General features: G+C 38.8%; 2 protein-coding genes across 2 annotated transcripts; both read right to left on the reverse strand.

Moving 5' to 3' along the window:
• Positions 1-211: 211 nt before the first annotated feature.
• Positions 212-2,522, reverse strand: LOC109007483 (WUSCHEL-related homeobox 1-like). Its single transcript, XM_018987154.2, has 4 exons — positions 2,288-2,522; positions 1,756-2,070; positions 1,253-1,329; positions 212-929 (listed from the first exon to the last, which is right to left on the reverse strand). Exons 1-4 carry the CDS (start codon positions 2,490-2,492, stop codon positions 444-446), a joined length of 1,083 nt encoding a protein of 360 aa, XP_018842699.1. The 5' UTR covers positions 2,493-2,522; the 3' UTR covers positions 212-443.
• A 3,432-nt stretch (positions 2,523-5,954) lies between these two features.
• On the reverse strand, positions 5,955-10,823 carry LOC109007589. Its single transcript, XM_018987334.2, has 7 exons — positions 10,607-10,823; positions 8,630-8,901; positions 8,348-8,403; positions 8,182-8,260; positions 7,954-8,092; positions 7,000-7,113; positions 5,955-6,514 (listed from the first exon to the last, which is right to left on the reverse strand). Exons 2-7 carry the CDS (start codon positions 8,797-8,799, stop codon positions 6,323-6,325), a joined length of 750 nt encoding a protein of 249 aa, XP_018842879.1. The 5' UTR covers positions 8,800-8,901; positions 10,607-10,823; the 3' UTR covers positions 5,955-6,322.
• Between the last annotated feature and the right edge of the window lie 15,876 nt (positions 10,824-26,699).

Consider the following 26,699-nt stretch of genomic DNA (forward strand, 5'->3'; position numbering starts at 1 on the left):
TATTATATATATATATATATATATACATGCATGACATGGTGGAATGACTAATTAACGTATATATATGTATACACAAACGATCGATGGAACTATATATAAAGATCATATATATATATATATATATATATATATAAATATCTTGGAGAAAACCAACGTGCATGATAATTCTCTGATCATTAGAGGCAAGAAACAACATTTCCATATGCACAAGTACTACGTGCTGTGTCTACTCTGGCACTCTTGCACCATGCATACAATATTATAAACAGAATAATCCTATTAATTTTCCATTTCCGGCATAGTGGAATACTGACATTAATGATCTGAACTATAAACCATGCATCTCTCTTTCTCTCTACTTAGCAAGATAATACTAGTTAACCATGCATGATCGATGCATCTCATCATCATGTACACGTACAAGCTGGTTAGCATGAACTCGTTTAATTCTGATCACATGATGGATCGGCTGGCTGTTTTCCTCGGATCTTCAGAGGAAGAAACTCGAAAAATTGGTTTGAAGCAAAGCTGTCATCCGGCCTAGACGTGATGGGCACTTTGGTGTTCGTCCTAGAAACATGATCGTTACCATCCGAATTATCATTACCGGGGAGCGGGAAGAGGTTAAGAGTTTTAGATTCACAGCTTCTAATTTGATCTCCAAGATGGGGAACATCTTCTTTGTCGGGTGTCATTGACATAAAATAATGACTGTCTAAGAGATTTGTTGTGTCTGACAAAGTAGCTGTTCTGGGCAAGGTTTTGATGGGAGGAGAACAAGGTGTCTCTGTACTTTGCCACGTACCACCACGCCTATCTCCTGTGCTTCTTCTCTGCTGTTGTGATTCTCTCTCCCCAAACTGAACACACCAACCATGTGTGAATCTTTCAGCTGCTATTGCTGCTTTATTCATTGACGTCGCAGATTCCTGAAAGTTACAAACAGTGAAAGTTGGAGTAAAATTCAAGCAAAGTTCGATCAAAAGTTTCTAAAATCTTGCAATATATATAGCAGCCCTCGAACAGGTAGTAGTACTAAGGAATGCAGCTTTTGAAGCTATTAATTAAGCTTTTCCCAACATCGATCCGAAAGGTATATATTGATGTTCCTTTTATAATTATTTTTTCTCTTTTGGTATCAACTGATCTTTGACCTTTCATTTATATGGCATCTAAATCCCTTTTGGGTATTAGTCTTAGCTAAGGTGAAGAGTATTACACGAAGTACAAAAGACAAAGATCATATGCAGACCTCCTTAAGCTCACTGCAGTTTAGAAGAGGTGCCCACTTCTTCTCTTGTCTAACTTTATACACTGTCCTCCTCGTCACTGTAGATGGAATCCAAAACAAAGCAAGTTCAACTTTAGACCATCTCGATCGAGACTAAAATAAAAAAAAAAAAATGACAAAACAACAGAACTTGGGGCCAATTTGGAACTATTGTCCTAGTTTCATGCATGTTTTCTGACGAAAATTAGCTAGTACATTGAAAACACTGTGCTTACAAGTTTTCTTTCTGTATACTGTAAAGACAATAGTCCAAAAATCATTTTGTGAAAACACAACCAGACATTAATTGTGATGGATGCATGCAAATATAGATCATGAATAGGTCATGGTGCCCAACAGCCTTTCTTTTCTTTTCTATATTTTCTGTTTTGAAATTTTTGGATTGATTATTCGTAAGACCCAAGAAATTAATAATTGGTGAAAATACATCGGATATGATTCTACATGAATATATAAATTGTTACCGGCCGATTCTTTCTCAGCTGGACTGCTACTACCACGTTGCTGCTCTGGTAAATGCGATGCCATTTCACGCCGACGTTTCTGCCGCTCTCTCGCTTTATGATTTTGAAACCAGTAGAAAACATTCTTCCCTTCAATCTTTCCAAACCTTCGAAGATATGCTGCAATCTGATGGATTTGCTCAGCTGTTGGAGTTCGTGTTCCACGCCGATACAAATCTTCAAGGGCCAGAAGCTGTTCCGAAGTTGGATTCCACCGAGTAGTCACCAATGGCTGCGGGTTGAAATTTGTCCTAAATTGTTCAGTTACATAACGGCCTGTAGAATACCAGAATCATGGATGCATAAAAAGCGAGTAAAATGAATATATAAGAGCATGAAGTATAAGCTGGAGAAATTAGATGAATCAGATGTACGTAAAATAAGTAAGATTGCCAAAATTAAGTACATATTATATATCTTTTCTCTCTCTTATATACATGCACCCAGGCCAGGGATCACAGATCAATTAAGAAAAATATATATCATGGCATACCTGGTTGGTGATTCAATGAGTAAAGACTGGTAGTGAAATGAGTGCTGCAATCACGATAAGGAGGGGCCAATATTGGAGATATTATTGAATTTCTGGGGATAACAGATGTTGGCTTTGGAATGAGGGGCCGAAGCTTAAAACCACTGACTGGGTCGGAGAGGTTAGTGATCTCCCTGCCATCGCCATGAGAACCCATCGTCCACATTGTGAAGCACCAAAAAATTACCTAGTTTTGATCTGTCTCTTGTTGAGGGGCCGTCGATAAGATGATGGTGTAATAGGATATTAATCCTGGCAAGAGGGAAAGATAAAAGAAGGAAGAATAAGCAAGGTGGAAGGGGAGAAATAGATGAAGAAAGTTCTGAAGTATTTGGTCTTAAACAGATGAGAGAAGAGTCGTCTGAGGGAAGACCAAGACAGTAGCTAGGTTGACTATATATGCTTTCCTGATAATCTATATATGGAATTAATTAAAAGGGCTGAAAACCTAAATCACAAGCATATATAGATCAGAACATGCATGAAAGAAAGGGAGGGAGGGTTCAAGGAGGACAAAGCAGAAGAATTGGGTGCAGGCCAGAAGCGTGGAATTCTAGGAGATATAGGGAGACGAAGTATAAAAAGGACGTGAACACGATATTCATCATCATGTTAATTGATCTTTATATCATAAAGCCCCGCCACCAGATCGACCACCTCCCCATTATTGTTCCATGATCTTCTGCTGCATGCCTTTCACACTTCTCGAGCTGAAATCTAAACCGTTAATTCCTTCCTCCAAAAATATCTGACATTTTTATTATTTATTATTATTTAATATCCTATTATTATTTTTTTATTATTCTTTATTACTATTAAGATAATTTGTTTCGATCGGAAGATTTCTTCTCCTAAAAGATATTCATTCAAACCTTCCTGATCAAAAGACAATTAATTCTGGTTCGATCATAAAATCCATCAAATTAAGGGTCAATAATTAGAACACAATCAGCTTGCTAGCTAGTTAGATCAACCCCCACAGTAGTACCGTTATAGCTAGGATGCATTTCCCTTTCGAGAATCTCACTCCATGATCCTCTGACCTAGCTAATAATTTATTATACGACTCGATCGTCAACCTAACAAGAGATAAAATAAAGGATTATAAGGGCTTCATGTGTAGTGGAGTTAGGGGTAAACAAGGGTCAACTCAATTAATTAGAGAACTATTTGTTAGATTTGGGTTATGCTGGTGATACAATTAATTAACATGATGATGCATTTATTTATATAATGATCAATTGTACGTGTCAAAATTGAGGAGTTTGACCCATAAAATGGTTCGAATTTATAATGTTGAACTAAATAGTTGTAAGTCTCGTCAGCTGGTTATACAAATCATTTCATCTCATCTCATCTCATCTCATCTAATTATTATAATATTTTTATATTAAATTTTTAACTTTAATCTCATTTATATAACTAAACGAGGCCTATTCATTGGTACTAGACACCACATATACGAACCTCAATTACCGTACGTACTCCTACATGCATGCATCATGTTCTGATCAAAATCCCAAGGCGTGGAGGGACTAAATTGATATTAACATGAATGAGATCGAGCTAAGACAATTAACCCAACATGAAAGTTATTTTTTGAATTTCTTTGATCCTTGATCTAATTATTGATCGAGCCCTAAATGAAAGTGGTTTTAATACATATATATATATGTGTGTACGTACGGCTTCATGCGTGGGAGAAAGTTAAAATCAACTTTATGACTAGAAAAATTAAAAAAACTAAAAGGAAAAGAAAAAGTATATTAATTATATTGATCAACATGATAAATATTATTTATAAAGCTGCTAGCTAGCCCTGCTCCGCTCCGCCCCGCCCCTCACATGAATATATAATGCCATGTGGTAGCGTGTGAATTGTAACCATATTGCAATAACGTTGCACCATGGAAATTAAAGCTGGCCGGGATCGATGATGTTCGATCGTCCACATACGTATACGACGTAATGGGTGCTGTCCTATTAATTAAATATCTGATCATCTTAATTCGATTTTAGTGGGGCCGACTTTCCATTATTCCATGTCGGCTCGCTCTCGTATATGTAAATTAATTCTCATGCCAACTTGAACCTGACTTTCTATGCCTTGCCTCCCCTCTTAATTAGCCTTTCGAATCATAAATATAAATTTTTTTCAAGTGTACGTACTACTACGGCTTGGCCCGCGGGAGGCCGTATCCATCATTATTAAATTGCATGCTGAATTTATTCAGTTGCTCATAATAATTCTCCATCATAATAATTGTTCGTATATTATTATATATATATATAATATGCTTGCTTGCTTGCTTCCTAGCTATAAGTTTTGATATTACTTTTGACGTGCGTACTATAATTATTAATTGTCTGCAAATTTATGAGGTAATATTAAGGTAATATATATATATATATATAAATATATGAGTAGTAGTGCTACATGTACTTATAGTTTTACTTATAAGATTCATTTTGTTAGTTTTCTTTTAAAATTTAAATTTTATGATTTTTAACATATCAATAACTGACATATGGAGAAGTAAAATTTTTTATAAATTTTTCTTAAATACATTTAACATTTATCTATATATATATACATGTATGCCAGGCTAGCCCACCCCCAAGATCATGTATTTATATATCAATTAAAGGAGCTAGCTGCTAGGTAGGGCGCTTGCATGCATGTATACATGTGTGTGGTGACATGAGTTGAAAGAGCCGTACATGATTACGAATTTATTATTGGAAAGGTGTCATATGGTAATGAATTGGTGGGGTTAGTAATTGAGCATATATTGGTATATATAGGTGAATACCATGGAGATCAAAATGAATGTTGCATTAATATGTTGTACATGCAGTACACGTGATGCTGATGACTGGCCGCTATTACTGACTTTTTTACATTTTTTTAATTTAAATCATTAGGTGCACTTCAGAACTAACGCACCTGGATCTTTAAACACTACTACTACTTCTCTCACACGTACACATGCATACCGCCAAGCTCCAAAAAGCTGGAGCTAAAGTTGATCTTTTCCCTGTGTGTTTGTTGCTGATCAGTAAGTGAATTAAGGAAAACATATTAATAATAGAATCCAAACCCCTAATAACCTTCATTCGTCTGATCCTACATATAGATTTTGAAGCCAAAACAACTTAATCAAACTACTCGATCGTTAATTATAAGCTGGAAATATCACCCTTCATCTCATGTTAGAGTACTGTCTAGTTCATCTATTTGCTTGTTCTATAATTCCTGGCCAGTATGGGAAATGACTTGTAACCACCCAAAACATAAAAAGATTTGGAAATTGAACAAAAGAAGCTCTGAATCATCTATTTATGGACTAGTCGATTCCGTCATGCTTGTTTCAAAGTTAAACTGTTTAATGCGAATAAACCTATTTGATCCGATGATATTTTGTGCTTCTCTGTCTCTCTGATCTATCTGCATGTTGGTATTTGCAGTTACAAACAAACCAGTCCACCGGGACTGTGACCGGGGCTAGCTAGCTTGGTCTGCAGTTTCATCGTTCTTATGAAGATTACAGTAAACGTATAACAAAGACTAAAGTACTCCATAAAACTTATAACTTGTCTTCCATGGTCAAATAAAGCTGCACCAATATTCATACAGAAGTCCTGGTTCCAAACTTTCATCATTCTTAAGAAGATTACAGCAAACCCATAACAAAGTCCATATATAAATTAACCAACTTGTTTTCCATGGTCTAATAAAGAATGCAATATGCAGCCAATTACAGGTACAATACATATATATATATATATGTATATATATACTTTGGGGCAGCCTATATATAATCACTGGTAAGGATCATTAATCATGCATCTGCATGAAATAATTAATTGATCCAAATCTACAATAGCTTTGGAGGAAATATATACTACTCCATCCCTAGTAATTAAGAAGATGCTGCAGCTGATCTTTAGACGACTTGAACATTTGGAATCGATTTTTGATTTATATCTATACAACTACTCAAGAAGCTTATTGCATGCGCCAACACCAACAGCTGCAGCCAGATGCCACCCAGCATGAATGAATGGAGTCGTAGGAAAAACATCGTCAGCTATAAAAAGCACACCACCCAACAGCGATGACATCTTATGTACGTTGTGGGCCATCCTCAGATCTGGATCTTTTGATGCTCTTTTTGAAAATACTACCTGGAAGAAGAAATGAAAAATAATTACCCCCCGCAACAAAAAAGTTACTTTTGATTGGATACTGGATATGACATGATGTTAGAAAATATAGAAGAAACTTAAATATAGAAACACTACATTTCAGTGACAATGGGCCAGTGCAATATGGATAAACAATTTATGAACGTACAAGGGTAAAATAACAGGCATGCCCATCCATACATTATGTTCAAATTGAAAATCCTTTATCCAGTAAGACCATTGAGAAACTCTTCTGGTGTTGCGTTTACCAGCAACACCAGAAAAATAAAAATATAATGAATCTTATATGACAGAAATGGACAATGGAATCAAGCAATTAATTAATGGATACTCAACAAAGGAACACGTGGGGTGCTAATCCCCTACAAAATTTCCTAAAGCAACAAAACAACTCATGATATCGGGAAAAGTAAAAGAAGCATGTAATGAATTAATAAAATATGTCCAGAAATAAGGTGAGTTACCTCCATCATCCCAGTATGAACAGCTGAAACCATTAGAGGCCGGACAGGTAACATTAATGCAGATGCAGCCATCAGCAACTTTGGGTTATCATCTCTGAGGGCTCTTGATAGACACTGACAAAACAATTTTGAAGTTTTTCAGTTTATGCCTAAGTGGGTAAATGAAAATACTTAGAAGAAAAAGCAAAGCAAAGTAGGCGGAACTAATTGTTTGCAAAGAAAAGAAGTGCTGATAACGGTTTCTTGTATACAGATATAGAATTATGTACGATCTTAGATCGATATACAAATATGCATATTTACAGATTAGGGATGAAGTGTAAGATTTTGGATTTAAGACGTGCTAACTGCTATGTAACTTATCAATCACTTGAAAAAAAAAACCAACTGCATTGACAAATTAAACCATTTGCTTGTTGTAATAATGTGTAATTTTTTTGTGCAGTTAATTAATTAACATTAGGATAATCAATGCTATGTGTGCGAACTGACCAAAGCATATTCCAAGTTAACTTGAATGATTTAAAGCTAAAGATGAGTTTGACCTAGTAACTTACATGTGCTGATACCGCATGGGGATTTATCATATACATGACACGTCTCAGTAGTTTGAGACCACACATATGCATCTTGTTGGTAGATTTGCACAAACTAAACTAGATCAGCAGATGGAAAATACCAAAAAAAGACCAAGGCACTGAGTTATGTATACTAACAGATATACACATCGGGTCATCTAATCTTGGTTTATTCAATCAAGATCCATGAAGCTCAAGAAATTAATACAAAATGCATAGCTGATCTTCCAAAATACTGTTTCTTCATACTTGTCCTATCAAGTTTTCCCTCCAGCAGATATTATAGAATCAAAAGCCATAAATGGGAAACATTTTAAAAACCCAGATTGATTAGCCCATTATGTTGTCTTTAATCAATAAATTAAGTCTGACTTACAACTGATGCCGTGGCTATCATTGTGTAATCCACCCATCTCAGATACTGCCTCAATTTTCCTCTTGAAGAGTGGTACAAACTTGAGGCAACTCCAACTCCAACTAATGAATTAGCATACAGCTTAGTATTTAGGTTCTTCCTGCATTCCCAACAAAAGCAAATAAACAAGATGTAATGAATATGCACAGTTTTTTCATGCACTTCAAGTTATGTACAGAAAAATATAACCTTGGGGCCTGGATTCCAAGAGCTATAAAAGGAAGTGAAGTAAGCACATTAGCCACTGTTTCTACCAGATTCTTGTCACCTGGCAAAAGATATAGCATGTAAATCAATTGTTTCCCTAAAGATTGGGTTGCATAAGAGAAAAGTAAAATGTTTTTCTTTGCAATACCATGACAACACCCTTGGATGGGTCTCAAACACGCTGGTCTGTGTTGCCATATCCATCTGGGGAATATGTAAACAAAAAGTTAGTATGGCTAGCTGGTGCTTCACGATCAATTTAGCATCCATTGATCTGCTATGTACCTAGGTAGGAATCAGACTTCCCCATTGGAGAAATCAATTCCCAAGAATTACAGAAAAATTCCTCACTATTTTTCTTATATTTACGAAATTATACAAATTACTTTACCATATCTGAATACTTATCAAGCATGAATTTTTCACTCACTGCATTAGTAGCTGCTGATTTGCTTCAATAGCTGAGCTTCTACTGATTGCTTCAGGAAAGTCCCCATCTTTATTTTTCTCTTCCAATGCAAACGGTGAATGAGGCACCACATGTACCCCATGGACACCCTCAAGGGCTCTGCTTGGGCTCAGTGTAGTCTGGTGCCTCATAAACCTTTTAGTAATAAATTGAATCAATTTGATTTCCAGCAAGAACTTGCTGGCATTAACTGGAACAAGAGTACCCAAAGCATCCAAATATACTGCTTGATTCTGTAACAATACAAAGCAGCAGTGAGATTAGTGCAAATATGAAGTATGAACACAATGAACTTAATGAATTGAGCACTAGCAAAAGCTTCAACTGAACAATGCGGGGCCAAAGCACCCATTTCCAATATCACGTACTTAGATAAATGGGGGAATTAGAAGTTGTATTCCCGTACTACCACCACTTTTGCAATATGCAACCTAAACTACCAAAATTGACAACTAACACCCTAAACTATCAAATTTTGGCAATTTGCATTTTGGATTAAGATGTTAATGTTAAGATTACATTAGATGTCCCATTTTCAATCATCTTAATGGTTAGATCAACAAATTCATGTGTGGATTGCCAGAACTTGGTAATTTAGGATGCTACTTGCTAGTTTTGATGATAGTTTTAAAAAAATAACTAGTTTAGGGGTGCAAAATATTTTTTTTGATCGGTAGTTTAGGGGTGCAAAACATTATTTGCACTTAATTAATTGTAACATGGTTTAGCTATATGAAAAAAATACTCTTTGCTTTAGCTTTCAAAGTTTCAATTCTAATAACATTTAAGCCCATTGGAAAGATAGTCGTCACACAACGCACATGTAGGGCTGTAAATAACCAAGACTACTTGAGAAGCCACTCAAAATTGGCTCATCAAATTTGAGCTTGGCTCAATCATTCTATTAACTAGACACTCGTGAATACAAAATTAGGATTGGTTATTAAATAATATAGTTCGTGTAAAACTTGGCTTGACTGCTCGTATAAAACTCGTCTTTTGAGCTCCAGTTTGAATGTAGAGGCCCATGACATTCAAAGGATGTGCTTCCTTGACTTTGCATTCCTTATTTTAGGAATACAAAGCAGAAAAGGACATTAATAGGAAGCATATAGGCCTCTTGGTAGCCTTAGCCTTCAGCCTGTCTATTCATGAGCAGTCTACATTATCTTCCACTCCTCAAATGACTCAGCAACACTCCACCACCTCAGCTGCTCCTTCAGGATGCGCCACCACCTCAGCTGGTCCAAGATTCTCCACCACGTCAGATGCTACTCTAGAATCTTCTGGAATTACTTAGACTAGGTTGGTGCCTACCCTCTGGGTACGGTTGTAGTATTATGGCAGACACTATGTAACAAACTCTGTGTAATGTGCAATGGATTGTAATGCACACCAACTGTTTGAGAATATTCTCAGAAATAGGTGAAGGTTGTTAGGGTCTCTTGTACATAGCTATTCAATTAATGAGAAATACAAAACATTTCTTCCTTCTTCATTCTACACTGTCCAATCGATATATAAATCTAGAATAGAAATGCAACTTTTCTCAGCAACCATATCGCGAAACTCAAATTTAAAGAATTCCCAGGTGTTTAAGGAAAAATAATGTTATTTCTTGCCATTTGATTAGACAAGCCAAGTGTTTCAAGAATCCCCACAGCTGTATTTCGTCGAACATAGCATTGACATTACCATATCCCTCACGAATTATCAACAGGGTTTCAAGACTAAACCCAATAATCCGGTTTATCTTAAAAGCCATTCGATCTTTAACTCATCTCTCCCACGATGACACCAGCCAACAAAAAGAAAAAATCAAAAGGGAAATCTTCACTGAGTCAAAAATGCTCCCTGGATAACAAAATCTCATTGAGAATTTAAAAGCACTCGCACATAATCATAAAATATGTTCAGAGAGAGAGAGAGAGAGAGAACCTGGGAAGACGTGGCGAAGCGGTGTAGCTGAGGAGACGAACACAAGTTGGTCGGGCAATATAAAAGAACGAAGAATTTATAAGAGAGAAAAGAAACTGGCCTGGGGCGCGTAGCTGAGTTGAATAGAAAAGTCGTATTGGGTCAGACATGAAACTGGAATGTAAAGAGAATCGGGAAGTCTGAGATGCGCATTACTCTCGAATCTTCCTCATCAACTTGCGCATATTCCCTACGCATCTCAACACCTATTAAAAGTCCAAATTACAACCAACCTCATTTGTTTCTCAACTCTCAACTCTCAACTCTCCACTCTCAACCAATCCGCAATCAACACCTTTCCTAGCTAAAATACTTCTTCCTGACTTATTTGTTTTCTTTATTGATATATTTTAATAATAGAATAATATTATATACAGTCGTGAAATATATAAATACCGTATAATTATTTAAAAAAAATAGAGTCTATTTAAAAAATTAATTTTTTTGTATTTTTTTCATATTTATTTATTTTTTTCAATAATTATACGGTACTTACACACTCAACACTGTATTTATCATTTCTCTTTAAATTATGAGAGTAATTTATATTTTGCACCAAAATTATAAATATAAACCTAAGTTATTCTACGTATTACATTTGCATTTTGATAAATACAGTTCCATAAAAATAAAATTACAAATTAATATAATTTTATATGATATATTAAATATAATTTACAATAAAAATAATTTTACCATCTAAGAGTACTCCCAATGGCTATGTATTTTGCTCTTTAAAATAAATCACCAAAATTTACTTTTTTCTATTTTAACTAACGATTTTATAATACATCATACATCAATTTATATATTCTTTTTTTATCATTCAAATCTTCTTTATTTCTTTATTTTTTTCATTTTAAATACTTTTCTAAGTACTATTAAATTTGAAATATTATAAAATCTTTCAATATTTTTCATATATTAATGTAACATAATATCTCTTTGTTGCCAAAATTAATAATCAAGATACAAAAAGCTCATTCATCCTTTTTTTTTTTTTTGGGCTTTTTATCCTTTTATCGTGTCCTGAAGAATTTTTAGCATGACTATTTTTCTTTTTATTAAAATAAATTGTTCTAATAATTATATTATAACTTTTTCATGTTTTATAAATAAAATTGTAAATGTGAGAAATATAAAGAAAGATTAGGAAAAAAAAAAGAAATAATAAAAAATATTTACATAGATGAATAGTTCATGTTAAATGTAGAGATCTCCTATATATATTTTACATTGATTTTACAAAATTAATGGAAGCCTTATTTTGTCATATTGTTCTCTATTTTACAAAAAATTACAAATTAGAAAAATCATTCACGTCAAGTCAGTTTGTGAGTTTATTCTTATTAAATCATTTTGTGAATAAAGTATTTCTCTTACATTTTAATCTCATTCTCTATATTAATTGATGAGGCATTACTCATTAATTATTATTTAAAAAATTAATTCATGAAAAATGTGATATCGACATATATAGTGGAATGAGAGTGCGGTACCTAGCTCTTTCAAATAAACATATTATACGTGTTTATAATTTGATTGTCTGAATTTGTTTAAATATGATCCTCTTCGATTATCAATTTTAATTAAATACATATACATGAAAGAGGAAAAAAAATATCATAGACATGAGAAGACATAACGATGATAATTAATGAAAAAAACAATTATTGGCAATAAGTGCTAGAGATAGATTATGAATTAAGTAATTATAAAGATCAGTAGAAGTATTAATGTGCAAAGCGGTAACTGATAGGAAATATTGTAAGAGACATTAAATACAATAAATGGATAATGAAAGAATAATAAGTGGTACAAGTAATAATAATGAGAAATGGAAGAGAAGAGAAGTACAAGAGATGAATAATGAATAAAGAAAATGCTAATATGATTTTAAAATGTGCTTACTAATCATATATTTTAATTTTTTATTATTTTTTTAATGGTTAAGAAATTGATTATTAGTAAATTTATATTTTTTTAATAATTAAAGATATTTAAAAAATACTTGAAAGGAAAATTTAAAAATAAAAATCATTTGCACTAATGTGTATATTTGAGAATGGTGTCCACCTTAGCATTGTCTAATGAATAAAGAGCACGCATCGTTGGCAAGCATATGAATAGTTATATTACGATCTTTTTGCAACTACTTTTCATTGGGCGAATGAAGGTATCCAAGTTGAGCTCTATGAGAGAGAGGCCCATCCCAGAAGGGCCCAGGTCCAAGGAGGTTAAGGTACAGAACCCCAGGTCCAAAGACGAAATCCAGCTGTAGGTTGTGAGCCCAAGCTAGAGGACCCCGTGCCGAGCTCGTAATCGCAAACCAACCTGGGAAGGCCTTCCGACACCGAGCTCGGATACACCAAGGAGAGCGTCTCGGGACTCGGCAACCTATCGAGCCATACTGTATGACACCACACCCTACTGCACGCAGACAACTGGACGTTCCCGATCGTGGTCTCGTCAGACTCCAGGCACGTCGCATTCAATGCATGTCTCAGAAGGCCAAGTATGCAATGGCGTGCCCCAAGAGCGTGTAGGACGGCTCGGCCATGACCTAACACCCAGTCCAGGCATAAAGGTGGCGGCAAGTCTGACCCAGCCCTGACACGCCACGATCTCCCTTGGTCGCCTAAGCCATGGACTGACACGCTATTGTAGAAGGAAATGAGTGGTAGCAGGTCTGACTCGGGTACGGCTTGACACGCCACGATTTCCCTCGACAATGGAACTCAAATCAGGTATAAATAGCAGCCATCCTTTTTACGGGGAGGCTCTTTGGCAACCCTTTACTATTTTCTCTTATCTTTTGAACTTTACTCTTCCTTAGAGGATTACTCACTGACTTTGGCATCGGAGTGACCCCAGATGTCCTCGGAGCCTCTTCTCCCTCTTAGTTGTAGGTGGCGTGGAGCTTGGCTATCGTGGTATTGCTTGGGCTGTGAAACACAACATCAACAGTAGCATCGTCTATGAGATTTATTTTTCCATAAAAGCGTGTGCTTCGCATGCCGGCAGCAACGCAGTCCCAAACTACATGAAGGGGGGATTACGTGGAGGGAACGATGGAAGCAAGACTCGCGAGCATGGAGGAGACAAGAAGAAAGCTAACGGAGGAAACTAGGACGCTCTGCCAGGAGAATGTGTCTCTCAGGCTCGCCAATGAGGAGTTGGTGGGGGATAGAGAACCGAGCGGCAACGAGCATGTGAATTCATGGCGGGCCCTTACGAACACCACGACAGAAGAAGAGAGACGCAAGATGCACCTCAAAATCCAAGAGCTTGGGGACAAATGTGTAGAAATGGAGAAGAAAATAGACACCCCATCCACCGTAGACCAACTAATCGTTAGTACCGACCTCCCATACAGCGCAGGAGTCATGACAGTAGCACTTCTCCCCAAGTTCAAAATCCCACATATGGAAGCGTACGACGGGTCCAAAGACTCACTGGAGCACCTGGAGACCTTCAAGGCCCACATGACCTTGCATGGTTTCCCAGGAGAAGTCTCCTGCCGAGCTTTCCCGCTAACACTGAAAGGGGCCGCCCGAACCTGGTTTAGGTCGCTATAGTCAGGGACGATAGATAGCTTCGAGGAGCTCGTCCGCCTCTTCATGACACCGTTCCTGGCAAGTCGTAAGAGGAGGCACCGGCAGCTTACCTCCTTACTGTCAAACAGCAAGACGGCAAAAATCTAAAATCGTATCTCTCGCGATTCAATCAGGAGCATATGAGCATAGACGACCAAGACGAAAAGATCACGTTGACGGTCCTCCTGTGAGGAATCAGGCCTCGAAATCCGTTTATGATCGAGATAGCACGAAAGCCTCCTACCACGCTAAGGGAGTTGATGAACCAAGCATATGGGTTCATCAACGCTGAAGACACCTTCGAGGCCCTGACCGCCCCACGACGGTCCGAGGTAGATCAAGCGGAGCTGAAGGAGTCAGGGCAACTAGGAGGTCACGACTGCAGAGGGGGAAATAGGGGAGCACCAGATGTGAAGAGAAGGGGAAAAGCACCGGCTCAGCCCCTCGGGAGCACGAGCTGATTCCTCATTGCCAGGCGGAGGAGCTAACATCAATCACGGCCCTGTGGCCTTTCGTCTAATGAGGTCTAGACCTAATTGGCCCATTCCCAGCAGCAAGGGGGGCCAACTTCGTCATTTTTGCAGTCGACTACTTCACAGAATGGGTCAAAGTGGAGTCTCTCGCGAGCATCATCTCCCGAACCGTCACGAAATTCCTATGGAAGTCAGTGGTCTGCCGATTTGGCATACCTAAGAATTTCATATTAGACAACGAAACATAGTTCGACTGCACACATTACTGAGAATGGTGCACAGAGCTCGGAATTAAGGTGAAGTACTCCTTGCCAAGACACCCTCAAGCCAACAGATAGGTTGAAGCAACTAATAAAACCATGCTCTCCACTCTCAAGAAAAAGATCGGGGCGCACAAAGGAGCATGGGCCGAAGAGCTCCCAAGCGTGTTATGGGCATACCGTACCACTGTCCGAACCCCCACCAGGGAGACACCATTCGCCCTCATATATGGCAGCGAAGCAGTAATTCCTATAGAAGTCGGGATGCCCACATTTCTTTTCCAACACTTCAACCCGAACACCAACAAGAAAGGCTAGTCGAGAGCTTGGATGTCTTGGAGGAGAGAAGGGAAGAAGCAGCAGTGCGAACGGCAAATAACAAGTGAAAGGCGGAGCCATACTTCAACAAACGAGTCAGGTCGTGCTCCTTCAAGGTAGGCGACTTGGTGCTGCGACAGACTAGGATAACTACCCCGGAAGTAGGGAAGATGGGACCAAGATGGGAGGGCTCATACGTAGTAATTGCGAGCAATCGACCCGGTTCCTATTGCCTAAAAAACAGCCAAGGACACGAGCTACCATACCCCTGAAATGCCGAACACTTAAAGAAGTACTATGTGTAGAAATGTAAGGTAGCACTTTGTACTAACAACTATGAATGAATGAGAACGCCTGGATGTTCATCTCAAATCTCTTGTTGTCTAAAAAATAAGCCAAGTCCTTACACTCACAAGAAGACGGGTCTTTTGACTCGCTGTGGGGTAAGGTCCCAAGTCTCCGAATTGGATACCGACCCCCCGTCCAACAAAGCCGAGTCTTTTCACTTGCAAGAAGACGGGTCCCTTGACTCATTGCGGGGTTAGGCCCCAAGTTTCTGGATTGGGTATCGATCGACGTCCAACAAAGCCGAGTCCTTACACTCGTAATAAGAAGGGTCCCTTGACTTGCTAAGCCGAGTCTTTACACTCGTAAGAAGACGGGTCCTTTGACTCGCTGTGGGGGTAAGGGCAAGTCTCAAGACTTGGCCCCGACCCCCCGTCCAACAAAGCTGAGTCCTTACACTTACAAGAAGACGAGTCCCTTGACTCACTATAGGGTGAGGTCCCAAGTCTCCGGACTAGATACCGACCCCCCGTCCAACAAAGTCGAGTCTTTACACTCGCAAGAAGATGGGTCCCTTGACTCGCTGCGGGGTAAGGTCTCAAGTCTACAGATTGGGTATCGACTCCCAGTCCAACAAATTCGAGTCCTTACACTCGCAAGAATAAAGGTCCCTTGACTCGCTAAGCCTTGTCTTTACACTCACAAGAAGACAGATCCCTTGACTTGCTGCGGGGTAAAGGCAAGTCTCAGGACTTGGCCCCGACCCCCCGTCCAACAAAGCCGAGTCCTTACAGTAGTAAGAAGACGAGTCCCTTGACTCGTTGCGGGGTAAGGTCCCATGTCTTCAGACTGGGTACTGACCTCTCGTCTAACAAAGCCAAGTCTTCACACTCGCAAGAAGATGAGTCTCTTGACTCGTTGCGGGGTAAGGTCCCAAGTCTCCGAACTGGGTCCTGACCCCCTGTCCAACAAAGCCAAGCCTTTCGTCAAAACCGCAAAAAGAAAAAAGAAAGAAGGAGGAGAGGAAAGAGAAACAAAAGAACACAGCAGTTGTGAGAAACAAGTTTTCATTTCATTCATCATCAAACATACACAGTTACAAGAAAAGCTCGGGAAGCGTTATACGAAGTACTACAAAAAAAAAAGGGGGAAAGGGAGGGGGGCCGAGCCCATCACTAGGGTGAAGGAGGCAGAAGAGCACCTGGGGGGAACATGGGATAACCTGGATTCCCAATGTTTTTAACGTAAGCTTGCGCCTTGAAACTTGGAGGAAGGGAGTATAGAGAAAAAGTGAGCAAGTCCAAATTGGGGTTTTGCAACAAGTGGATCTCGTCGGAATGTTTGGCGATGTCATTTAGACAAGACCTCAGGCCAGCAATCTCCATGTTTCCGGATAGGAGGTCAATGTTCTTTTGGATCCTCGATTGCAAAAGCTCACCAATGTGTGCCTTCTCCTGTCACAGTTGCTCCCTTAAGTGTTGAGCCTCATGAGAATGCCTAAAATGCCTGAACAACAACCTTGAAAGCTGTCTGATGGCTAGAGCCTGATCTCGTCAGGATTCCTCCAACTCCCTTCGGGCAAACTCTGTCTCCTCACTGGACTCTCGCAATTCCTTCTGAGCAAACTCCAACTACTCCCGAGCGGCCTCCAACTCTGCTTCCCGAGTGACCAAAAGTTTGGCGAGCCTCTTCAGTGCGCCTCTTCGCCGACGTCAATCGAAGGATGTCCTGGTCAGCATCTCGCAATAAACCTTTAAGGGTTTTCTTCTTCTCTTTACGCCTCACTGCGGCCTCCTCCAGGTGCTAGTTTTGTTCATTCACATACACCACCTCGTTGATCAGCTCCTTTCGCTCGGTCTTGAGGTTCTTTATTCTTCGAGCCGCTTGCTTCATCTTGAAATATCCAAAACGCGACAAGGTCCCGAGCTCCCGGTTGGCCTCCTCCAATTCTCCCAGTTCCACCCCGATCGTCATGGCCAACTAGTCTGCAACCTGTAAAATTTATATATATATATATATATATATAAGTAAGAAGTGAAAGGCTGGAGAAGGCTCAACAAAATAAGCCAAACAAAGGAATAGCCTACCTGGGCGAAAAGGAGTTGCAACAGCTAGCTCACACGCTTGGTGGTAGCGGCACGAGCCTCGTCCAGGGTCGAGGCTGGGGCCTGCGTCCCCTCTGCCCCAGAGGAAGATGAGGGGCCAACGACTGTTAGCTGCCAAGAAAAATCCAAAAGGGATCCCCAGGTTTCGCTGCATGGCCCAAGCACCACGAGAGATATAGCTTCAGAGTCATCATCGTCACTTAGATCTATGTGAAGATCTATAAAAATGGGAGGGTCTTGGAAATCTGGACCCCAATCGGTCCCGCTCGGCCCATTAGACGAAGGGGGGAACAACCCCCACGACTAGAGAGGCAGGTCTAGTGCCCTCCTCCGAGCTTCAACTTACAGTAGGAGGAGTTTCAGGTCTCAGCCCTTCTTCTTCTCCACCATCTCCATCTCCTTTTTCTTCATCTTCTTTTGCCTCTTCGTGGAAGGTGAATTATGCCCCCATCCCTTCTTGGCTTGTGGCTTTGTAGGGGCTTAGCTCAGCCTCCCACGACCTGGGCCCCGAGACCGTCTCGTTTTCATCGCCCTCAGCATCTCCATGGCTTTTGTCCTGGGAAGGAGTATGCTCTACGTCTCGGGGCTCGGCCTCCGAGCTAGCTTGGGGGACCTCGCAGACCATCTCCTTCTAAAGTGTATCCTCGAAAGAAGTGAAAGGCTCGAACGAGCTAGACCCGCGAGGCAAGGGGTGCGCTAGAGAGTAAAAAAATGCCACCTGATGGTCGCAAGCGTCCAATTCTTCTGCGGAAAGAAGTAAGGTCCGAAAAAGATTCAGCAAGAGCTGGTTGAGAGCACGCCGGAGTAGAGGGCTCGGCAGCAGAGCCTAAACCACAAGGAAATGACGTTGTGCTCCCCCATAATGAAGGAACCGAAATCTCCGCACGTGCGAACTCCTGGTCGCGAGGCATGAGGGATCGACTTCCTGGCTCCCCGGCGCGACCACCGGAAATAGAAGAATCCCCAGCCTCACCACTTTGCGGGGGAGGATCGTGGTGAACATTTGGTCGTTTTGCCCGATGACTGGAAGAACTCCAGGAGCTCTTCCTGGTCTGAGGAGAGGATCGGGCCAGGGAAGGAGGGATACCACCCAAGAAATTTCTCTCAATAGCATACGAGCGATCGGGCGTAGACAAGTAATTGCGGATATTCTTGTTTGAGAGGACCAGATTGGTTTGCGACTCGTCAGGATGGGCCTGCACCCAAGTTATTACCAACTCCAACTGAGCCTCTTCCCTCCGATTGAGGGTAAGTTCTAGGCTCTTCGCAAAAAGGGGGAATCCCCAACACGCCTGAATAGGATACTCCTTCTCAGCAGCCTCCCCCTCGGGGTACTCCCAATCTGAGCCCGACATGAAGAAAAAATTGTTGGACCACCCATTTTTGCTTGAGTAGAGATGCTCGAGCGAGGCAATCTTCCACCCTAAGACCGGGCTTGGAAACTACAGATTCTACTCGGCTGATAGTTAAGGCGGTATACATACAAGAATTCATGAGCTATCAGATTCGGGTATTCTTCAGGGGTCTTGTTGAGTATCATCCGGAAGATGATGCAGCTAGATATCAGGAGCCACCACACATTAGGATGGAACTACGTCGGGGCCAACCCGAGATAATTTAGAACCTCGCGAAACAGAAGACAAAACGGGAGGCAGAGACCATTGGTGAACATTAACTGGAAAAGAGCCACCCTCGTCGCCGTGCCGTCAAGATTCATTGCATGCTCACCACTCCGAGGAATCTCCAGAACAAAGGATGGATGAATCATGTACTTAGAGAGGAATGCCCTGAGGTCGTCGCCGGAGATGGAGGAAACCCAACGTTTCCCCTCGAAATACAGAGGAATAAGATCGACTTTGGGTGCTATGACAGTGGTAGGAAGTGACAGGAAAAGCGCGACGACTTGGAACACGATGGCTGGAGTAAGAAATAGAATGGAGCGACTAAGACACACATAACAGTTGAAGGAAGAAATAGAGGAAGAAGAAGGAGATGAGCACTTTATATAGGAGAGGAAGGCTAGAAGGAGCGCGGGAAATGAAGCAGTACTGATGCCCATGACACCAACAAACACAACGTGGCAATAGCGGCCGAAACAACGGCACACATGGCAGCTGTCTTGTCAGAAGAGTCGGCGGCATAGACCAATGAGGTCGTAGGACGTGAAGAAAGACAACCGACACGTCCAATCAATCGTTGGGAGACGGGACGATTGTAGGAAATGAGGATAAGCTTTCATTCATTGAACGGGCAAGTGGCCTCGAGAAGTCGAATCAGCAGGAACCAAACGAGTGACCTAAACTTGAAGAGACAGAAGCCAAATGGGCAACCCCATAATAAAAAGTGTTATGAATTCCCACCACATGCCTGTGATAGGAATTTGCGGGATACTGTGAGGGAGTGACCCATCCCAGAAGGGCCCAGGCCCAAGGAGGTCAAGCTACGAAACCCCAGGCCCAAAGATGAAACCCAGTTGTGGGTTGTGAGCCCTGGCCAGAGGACCACATGCCGAGCTCGTAATCGCAAACCAACTCGGGAAGGCATTTCGACAAGAGCTCGGATACGCCAAGGAGTGCGTCTCAAGATTTGGCAACCTATCGAGCCCTACCGTATGACACCATGCCCTACTGTACGTGGATGGCTGGACGTGCCCAATCGTGGTCTCGTCAGACTCTAGGCATGTTGCATTCAATGCATGTGTCAGAAGGCCCGGCACACAACAACGTGCCCCAGAGCGTGTAGGATGGCTCGGCCATGACCTGACACCCAGTCCTGGCAGAAAGGTGATAGTAGGTCTAACCTAGCCCTGACACGTGACGATCTCCCTCGATAGTGAAACCCGAATCAAGTATAAATAGCAGCCATCCCTTCTACAGGGAGGCTCTCTGGCAACCCTTTACTATTCTCTCTTATCTTTTGAGCTTTACTTGTCCCAAGAGGATTATTCACTGACTTTGGCATCGGAGTGACCCTGAACGTCCCCGAAGCCTCTTCTCTTTATTAGTTGTAGGTGGAGTGGAGCTTGAATATCATGGTACTGCTTGGGCTGTGAAACACGACAACAACAAGCTCCATGAAGAACTCAAGGACTACTACATATGAGTGCCAATGTTGATGATTATTAGCTAAAAGTCATGACGAATAACCAAAGTTTGTCTATTGCATCAGCTGCAAAAAGGAGACTTTTAATTACATCAACATGGGTAAGGGCTTGTTTGGGAATATATTTCATTTTATCTTTTCTTATCAGTTTTTTTTTTCCAAATATCACTCAATATAAAACATTTTTCAATTTAAAATGTTTAACTTTTTCATCTAATCATTACATAATCATTACAATTTTTTCAAATTTTCAACCAACACAGAAAAAATAACTCAAAAATTTCAAATTTCAAAAGAAAAATAATATTTTAACTTTTCCTATCTCATTTCTCAAAATCAAATAAAACATCATACCTCAAACAATTTAACTACTATTCACAAACTATTTCACTATTATTCACAGATTTCACATCACATCTCATTCCCCAATTAAAAAATAAAAAATAAACTTAAACCAATACCTCCTCCCTTGTGAACCTTTATTACAAGACAAGTCTTGAACAAAGAGGAGTGCTATATATATAAGAATAATGCTACTATGTCCCTCCATTTTGTCCCTTTATTTTGACCGCTTACGTATTTAATTTTTTTATTTACATTTTTTTCTTTTACTTGCTGGGCGTAACTGTTAATGTATTGGTATTTTTTTTTAAAATGTTTTAAAAATGTTTACAAATGTAAAAAAATATATGAATAAGAAAAATTAAAAAAGTGAATTTGGCCTGGGGGCACCCTAGTAGCACTATATATAAAATGATCTTATAAAAGTAGATTTACAAATTAATGTAGCTCGATGTATTGGCTGTGTTTGGTTGTTGAACTGATTTGAACTTATCTTAACTCATCTCAACCCGATTATTAATGGGACCTACTACTTTTTTGTTTGATTGGAAAATTTACCTCAACTTATCTCAAATCAATCATTGATGGAACTCACTACTTTTTCAACTTCTCATAAAAAAGTTAAACTCATCTCAACCTATTTACAGATCAACTCATATTATCTAATATCACTTCAACATCCAAATGCAAAAAAAGAATTAAACTCTTCTCAACCTAGTTCATACATTTAAACACATATCTCAACCTATTTACATTCAAATACAAATACATCTCATTGAGATCCACAAAATATTATTATTTATAGATCAACATAGATAATCTCAACATCTTAATGCAACCTTAAATCTATTTTATAAGAAAATAAATTTTATAATATGACATATCACGTTAACTTTAGACAATTGTCTTAAACAAAATCATGAAAACCATCGCTCAGCTTTGGGCCATGGTTTTCGAGTGCACACATGGCTCAGCTCGAGGAAAAGATGGAATATCATATCATTTTGGGCCAAAATTAAGAAAATGGATGAGCATCCACAACTGGGGAAATGAGACTTGGGAGCCCAAATACTTTCACGGTTTCACCTTCGTTTGACATGCACTGCCCCCATTAGGCCATTATCATGGACAAAGAAAGGGTTTTGTGGAGAATCAGAAGGGGGCAAGCTGCATATGCAAGACTCAGCTTTAAAGAAGAGGGACGTTGCATTTATATCATATGGTTCCAATAAACCAACATTAAATCTTGAAATTTGTGAGCCATATTATAAGAAAATTATTTATTTGACTGGTTATTTTCTGTTAAAATTACTGCAGAAGCGATATTTTTTTAAACGTACACTTCTTACCTTATATAGAAAAGAAAACTTGACTAATTCAGAAAATTATGTTGAAGAGAAAGGACTTTTCAATCAAGATTGAAGTTAATTATATATATTAGTTTTCCAGTATGATATATAAGAACAACTATACTCACATTTATTATCCACAAGTTAATTAATGGCTCGTTCACCAATAATATCTCTAACACCAAAAAAAAGATTTTGAATTCCTCATGATTATTTTTATTGTTTTTTTTTTTTTTTGTAGAAAAGATTATCTTTATTGTTTTAAATTATGTGATCTTTTTTTGTGTTTTTTTTTTTTAATGTGCTTTACTTATTACTTTATTTATTGCTTTCAAGGCAGATCTATCTCTCCATGGCCTAGCTCTTGTTTTTTGAGCAAATGTCCACAATTAATATTATTGAATCATGTTTTATTGAGATGGGTAATGTTAGTAACAAGTCTTAAATGTAAAATCTTATGCAAGTTTTTTATAAAATTATAGAGCCCACTTTAAAAAAATAAATTTTTAAACTTTTTTACGGTAAAATATATTTTTTTTATAAAAGATTTATACGAAATCTATGTATTTAAAATTTATATATATTATTTATTTTTGTCCAGATTAGAGCATTGGTAGTGATTTATGCATCTTCATATGCAAAATTGTCCGTTTTGAAGAATGATTTTGCATATGAAGAACTTGTCCCACATTGAATTATGCATCTTAAAATCAAATAATAATATAATATTCATTATTTTATAAATTTTTTTTTTATAATTTTTTTTCCTATAAATCTGGTTTGTGCATTTAGATGGTATGGTCTAATAAATTCAAGTCAAATTATACTACGTGAAGGCAAAAAAACTCAATATAACATCCAGCTCAAATAAATCCAACTCCAAGTCCATTAAATTTCATACAAATTCAGAACTTAATATAATGTAATTCCATACAAATTCAACTGTCCAAATAAATTACATACAAATTCAACTCCCCAAAATAAATTCCATACACATTCAACTTCCAACCAAAAGAAATTTCATACACATTTATCTTTAAACCTCATGTATCAAAATCAACTTAATAGAAAATCCACAAAATTGATTTTAATACAATTTGAACTACTTCAAGTTGGACATGGCAGCTTCATATGTCAACCAGCAGCTCCACAGCAGCCCAGCTCCACAGCACCTCCACAGCAGCCCAGCTCCTTCCCACAGCAGCTCCACAAAAGAATGATGCAATTTGGTGCAACCACAGTACAAAAATTATCCAAAATATGTCACCACAATCAAAACAATTACAAAATATCATCGTCAAAACATACTACTATGTACAAGATATAGCCTTATTCATTTGTTCCTCAATGATCTCCATTTGAAGATTATGGAAATATTCTTGCTGCAAACCTTTCATGGAATTAATATCCAAGTTCATAATTTCCATATAAGTTTTTCTCTTTTTAAGAGCTACCAAGTCAGATCTCTCTCTTTCAGTCTTAATTTCCAACTCAAGTTTTCTCTTCTTAAGAAGTAGTAACTCAGATCTTTCATTCTCATACTTCAATTGCGATTCTCTTCTCTCCATCATAGAAGTCCTCCTATCATCTTTCATTTGGTTTAAGACCTCATTAATTACTATATTTTGTCTTTCGTTACACTTTCTTTCTTTTTCTCTTACTTTTTCAACCTTCTTGCCCATAGGTCTCTCACAATCGACGGACACATTTTCCATGTCTTCCCCTAAAGGTATTGAGTTTGGAGTAATACCTGAACTTGTCCCTTTTTTTTTTTTCTTTTTAAGAGGTCCATGTGTGTTTGCCATTTCGGTTGGTGCCTCAATAAATTTCAACAATGATCCATGTTAAAGTTAAGTTTTTGGTTCTCTTTGTAGAAGATTTTTGCCTTATCAATCTACAAAATAGTGGAACAAGATACAACTAAAAACATTGCAAATACGTAATAATTATAACCACAAAACATAAGAAAAAACATTATACCTTGTCTTGCTTGGTTGCACCGCTTGGATGCATTCATTTAACTTGGGCTAAGCTACCACATAATTTATTGACACAATTTTGAATGATTGACCACCGATTGGTCAAGGAGGGTATAGACCGGTCTTGACAATTAGGTTTTTTAAATGTGTGATAGTAGTCATAAATTCTACTCCACATTTGTGTAGATGATTGATCAGTCCCCCGTATGGAGTCCATACTAATGTTAAGCCAAACTGAAATGAGGAGAATATCTTCCTCTATAGTAAATGACACACCCAGTTGGAATTTTTGTTTCCTTTTTTCCCGTTGGGGTTGTGTCGCTTGGATATCAACACTTGCACTGCCCATAGGGGGGTTGTTAATATGATCTTCACCACTTTCCAACAGCGTGGTGAAGAAGGGATCCTCATCAATTAAACAGTTCATCCTTCAACAAAATATTGAAGGATAAAATGTTACTAAAACTACCTCAATAGACGAAGTATGTATGCAACATGGAAAAAACAAAATACATGGAAAAAACTATATATGTATGTAGTGCACATGGGAAAAAAAAAATCTGTCTAAAGGCATACATACCTGCTGACTTAATGGTTTGATAAATATACAATCCAAATCAAGAAAAAGGGCAAAGACATAGGCACTGTTTTAAGCAAAATCAATCTTTTAAGCAAAACCACAAGTCTACAAGTGAATATGTATTTCAAACCCACAAGTCTACAAGCAAAACTACATGTCTACAACCATAATAATGCATTTCAGTTTTTGAGATTTTGAAAATAAACCCAGTATAATGCATTTCTATTGAAAATGAGGCAGATTACCAACCACATGTCTACAACCAAAATAATGCATTTCTATTGAAAATGAGATAGATTTTCATGAGCTAACTTAATCTTTGGGCAGATACAAGATAAAAAAGAGACCTAACTATTCACGAGCTTGAGATTACCAAACTGAGATTAAAAAAAAGACCTAAGATAAAAAAGACAGATTACCAAACTGTCATGTTGAATCTGTCAATAATTAGAGAATGGCACGAGTGCCGTGTTGAATCTGTCATGTTTGAACTCAACCTCGTATTATACAGAGTAGTTTTCTTCATTTTGGCAATAAAATGGTAGAGAACATAAGCAAATCATACCAGTGTAGGGGAAATCACAGCATATATAACACTTGCAAACATAAACAAATCATACCAATCATACCAATCTCGGTTGAATATAAGGAAAAATCACACAAAAAACCCAAAAAAAAAAATTCTAATCAGGGGAAATCACACATTCCATGAGGGGAAATCACACAAAACAATTTGTGAAATCAAAACAAGTGGCTTGCACGAAATTACATTTTCTAGGGTTTCCAAACAGCCGAACAAAATGGGGTATTGGGCAAGATAAGAGGTCATCGTTGATGAAGGAACAGTCCCGTGGTGCACTTGAGCTGAGTTTTGGGCAATGGTGTAGCAGAGCAGAGAGAAGAGAGAGGAAGGGGGAAGACAGTGCAGCAGAAATGGGTTTGTCGAAGAGAAGAGAGCAAGAGAGAGCAAGAGATAGACTATTCTTTGGTAAATCTGGCTTGTCGAAGAGAAGAGAGCAGAGAGAGCAAGAGAGAAGAAGGAATCATACCAATCGTAGAGGGGAATGGGTCTGTCGAAGAGAAGAGAGCGAGAGAGAGGATGGAGAGCGAGAGAGAGGATGGAGGGTGACTTTTCGCGCGAGAGAGATGAGCTGTTCGGATAGAGAGAGAAAAAATATTATTTTTAATGTTTGAAGACTAAAACAGTGCTTCTTCAAATTTGAAGAATCACTGTTTATAATTATGGATAAAAATGAAGATGGATACACCAATGTGGACGATTTTATAGATATATTCTTCAAATTTAACAATAAAGATGAAGATAAAGAAGCCACTGCCAGTGCTCTTAGGTATGATCAGTTTTTTACAAAGTCTTTTTTTTTTTTTAACAAACAACCCAGCAACGCTTGCTACTTTTTCTCTCTACCCAGGCGAAAAAAAACCTCTCTGCCATTGCCAGGATTCCAACCCATTTATTGGGAGAACGGTTCCAAACCCCCCCCCCCCCCCCAAATCAACTTTAGTAGCCTAAGTTCCGTTTCTGTTTTGTCTATTTTTTCTGGTTTTTGTCTTTGTTTTTCTCCACATAGACGAAACAAGCTGATCTATTACTTTCCGGCATTCTCCAACCAGCAAGCGTCACCTTTTATGCATCCCCAGTCGCCG

The sequence above is a fragment of the Juglans regia genome, chromosome 16, assembly GCF_001411555.2.
Source record: "Juglans regia cultivar Chandler chromosome 16, Walnut 2.0, whole genome shotgun sequence".
Taxonomy (NCBI): domain Eukaryota; kingdom Viridiplantae; phylum Streptophyta; class Magnoliopsida; order Fagales; family Juglandaceae; genus Juglans; species Juglans regia.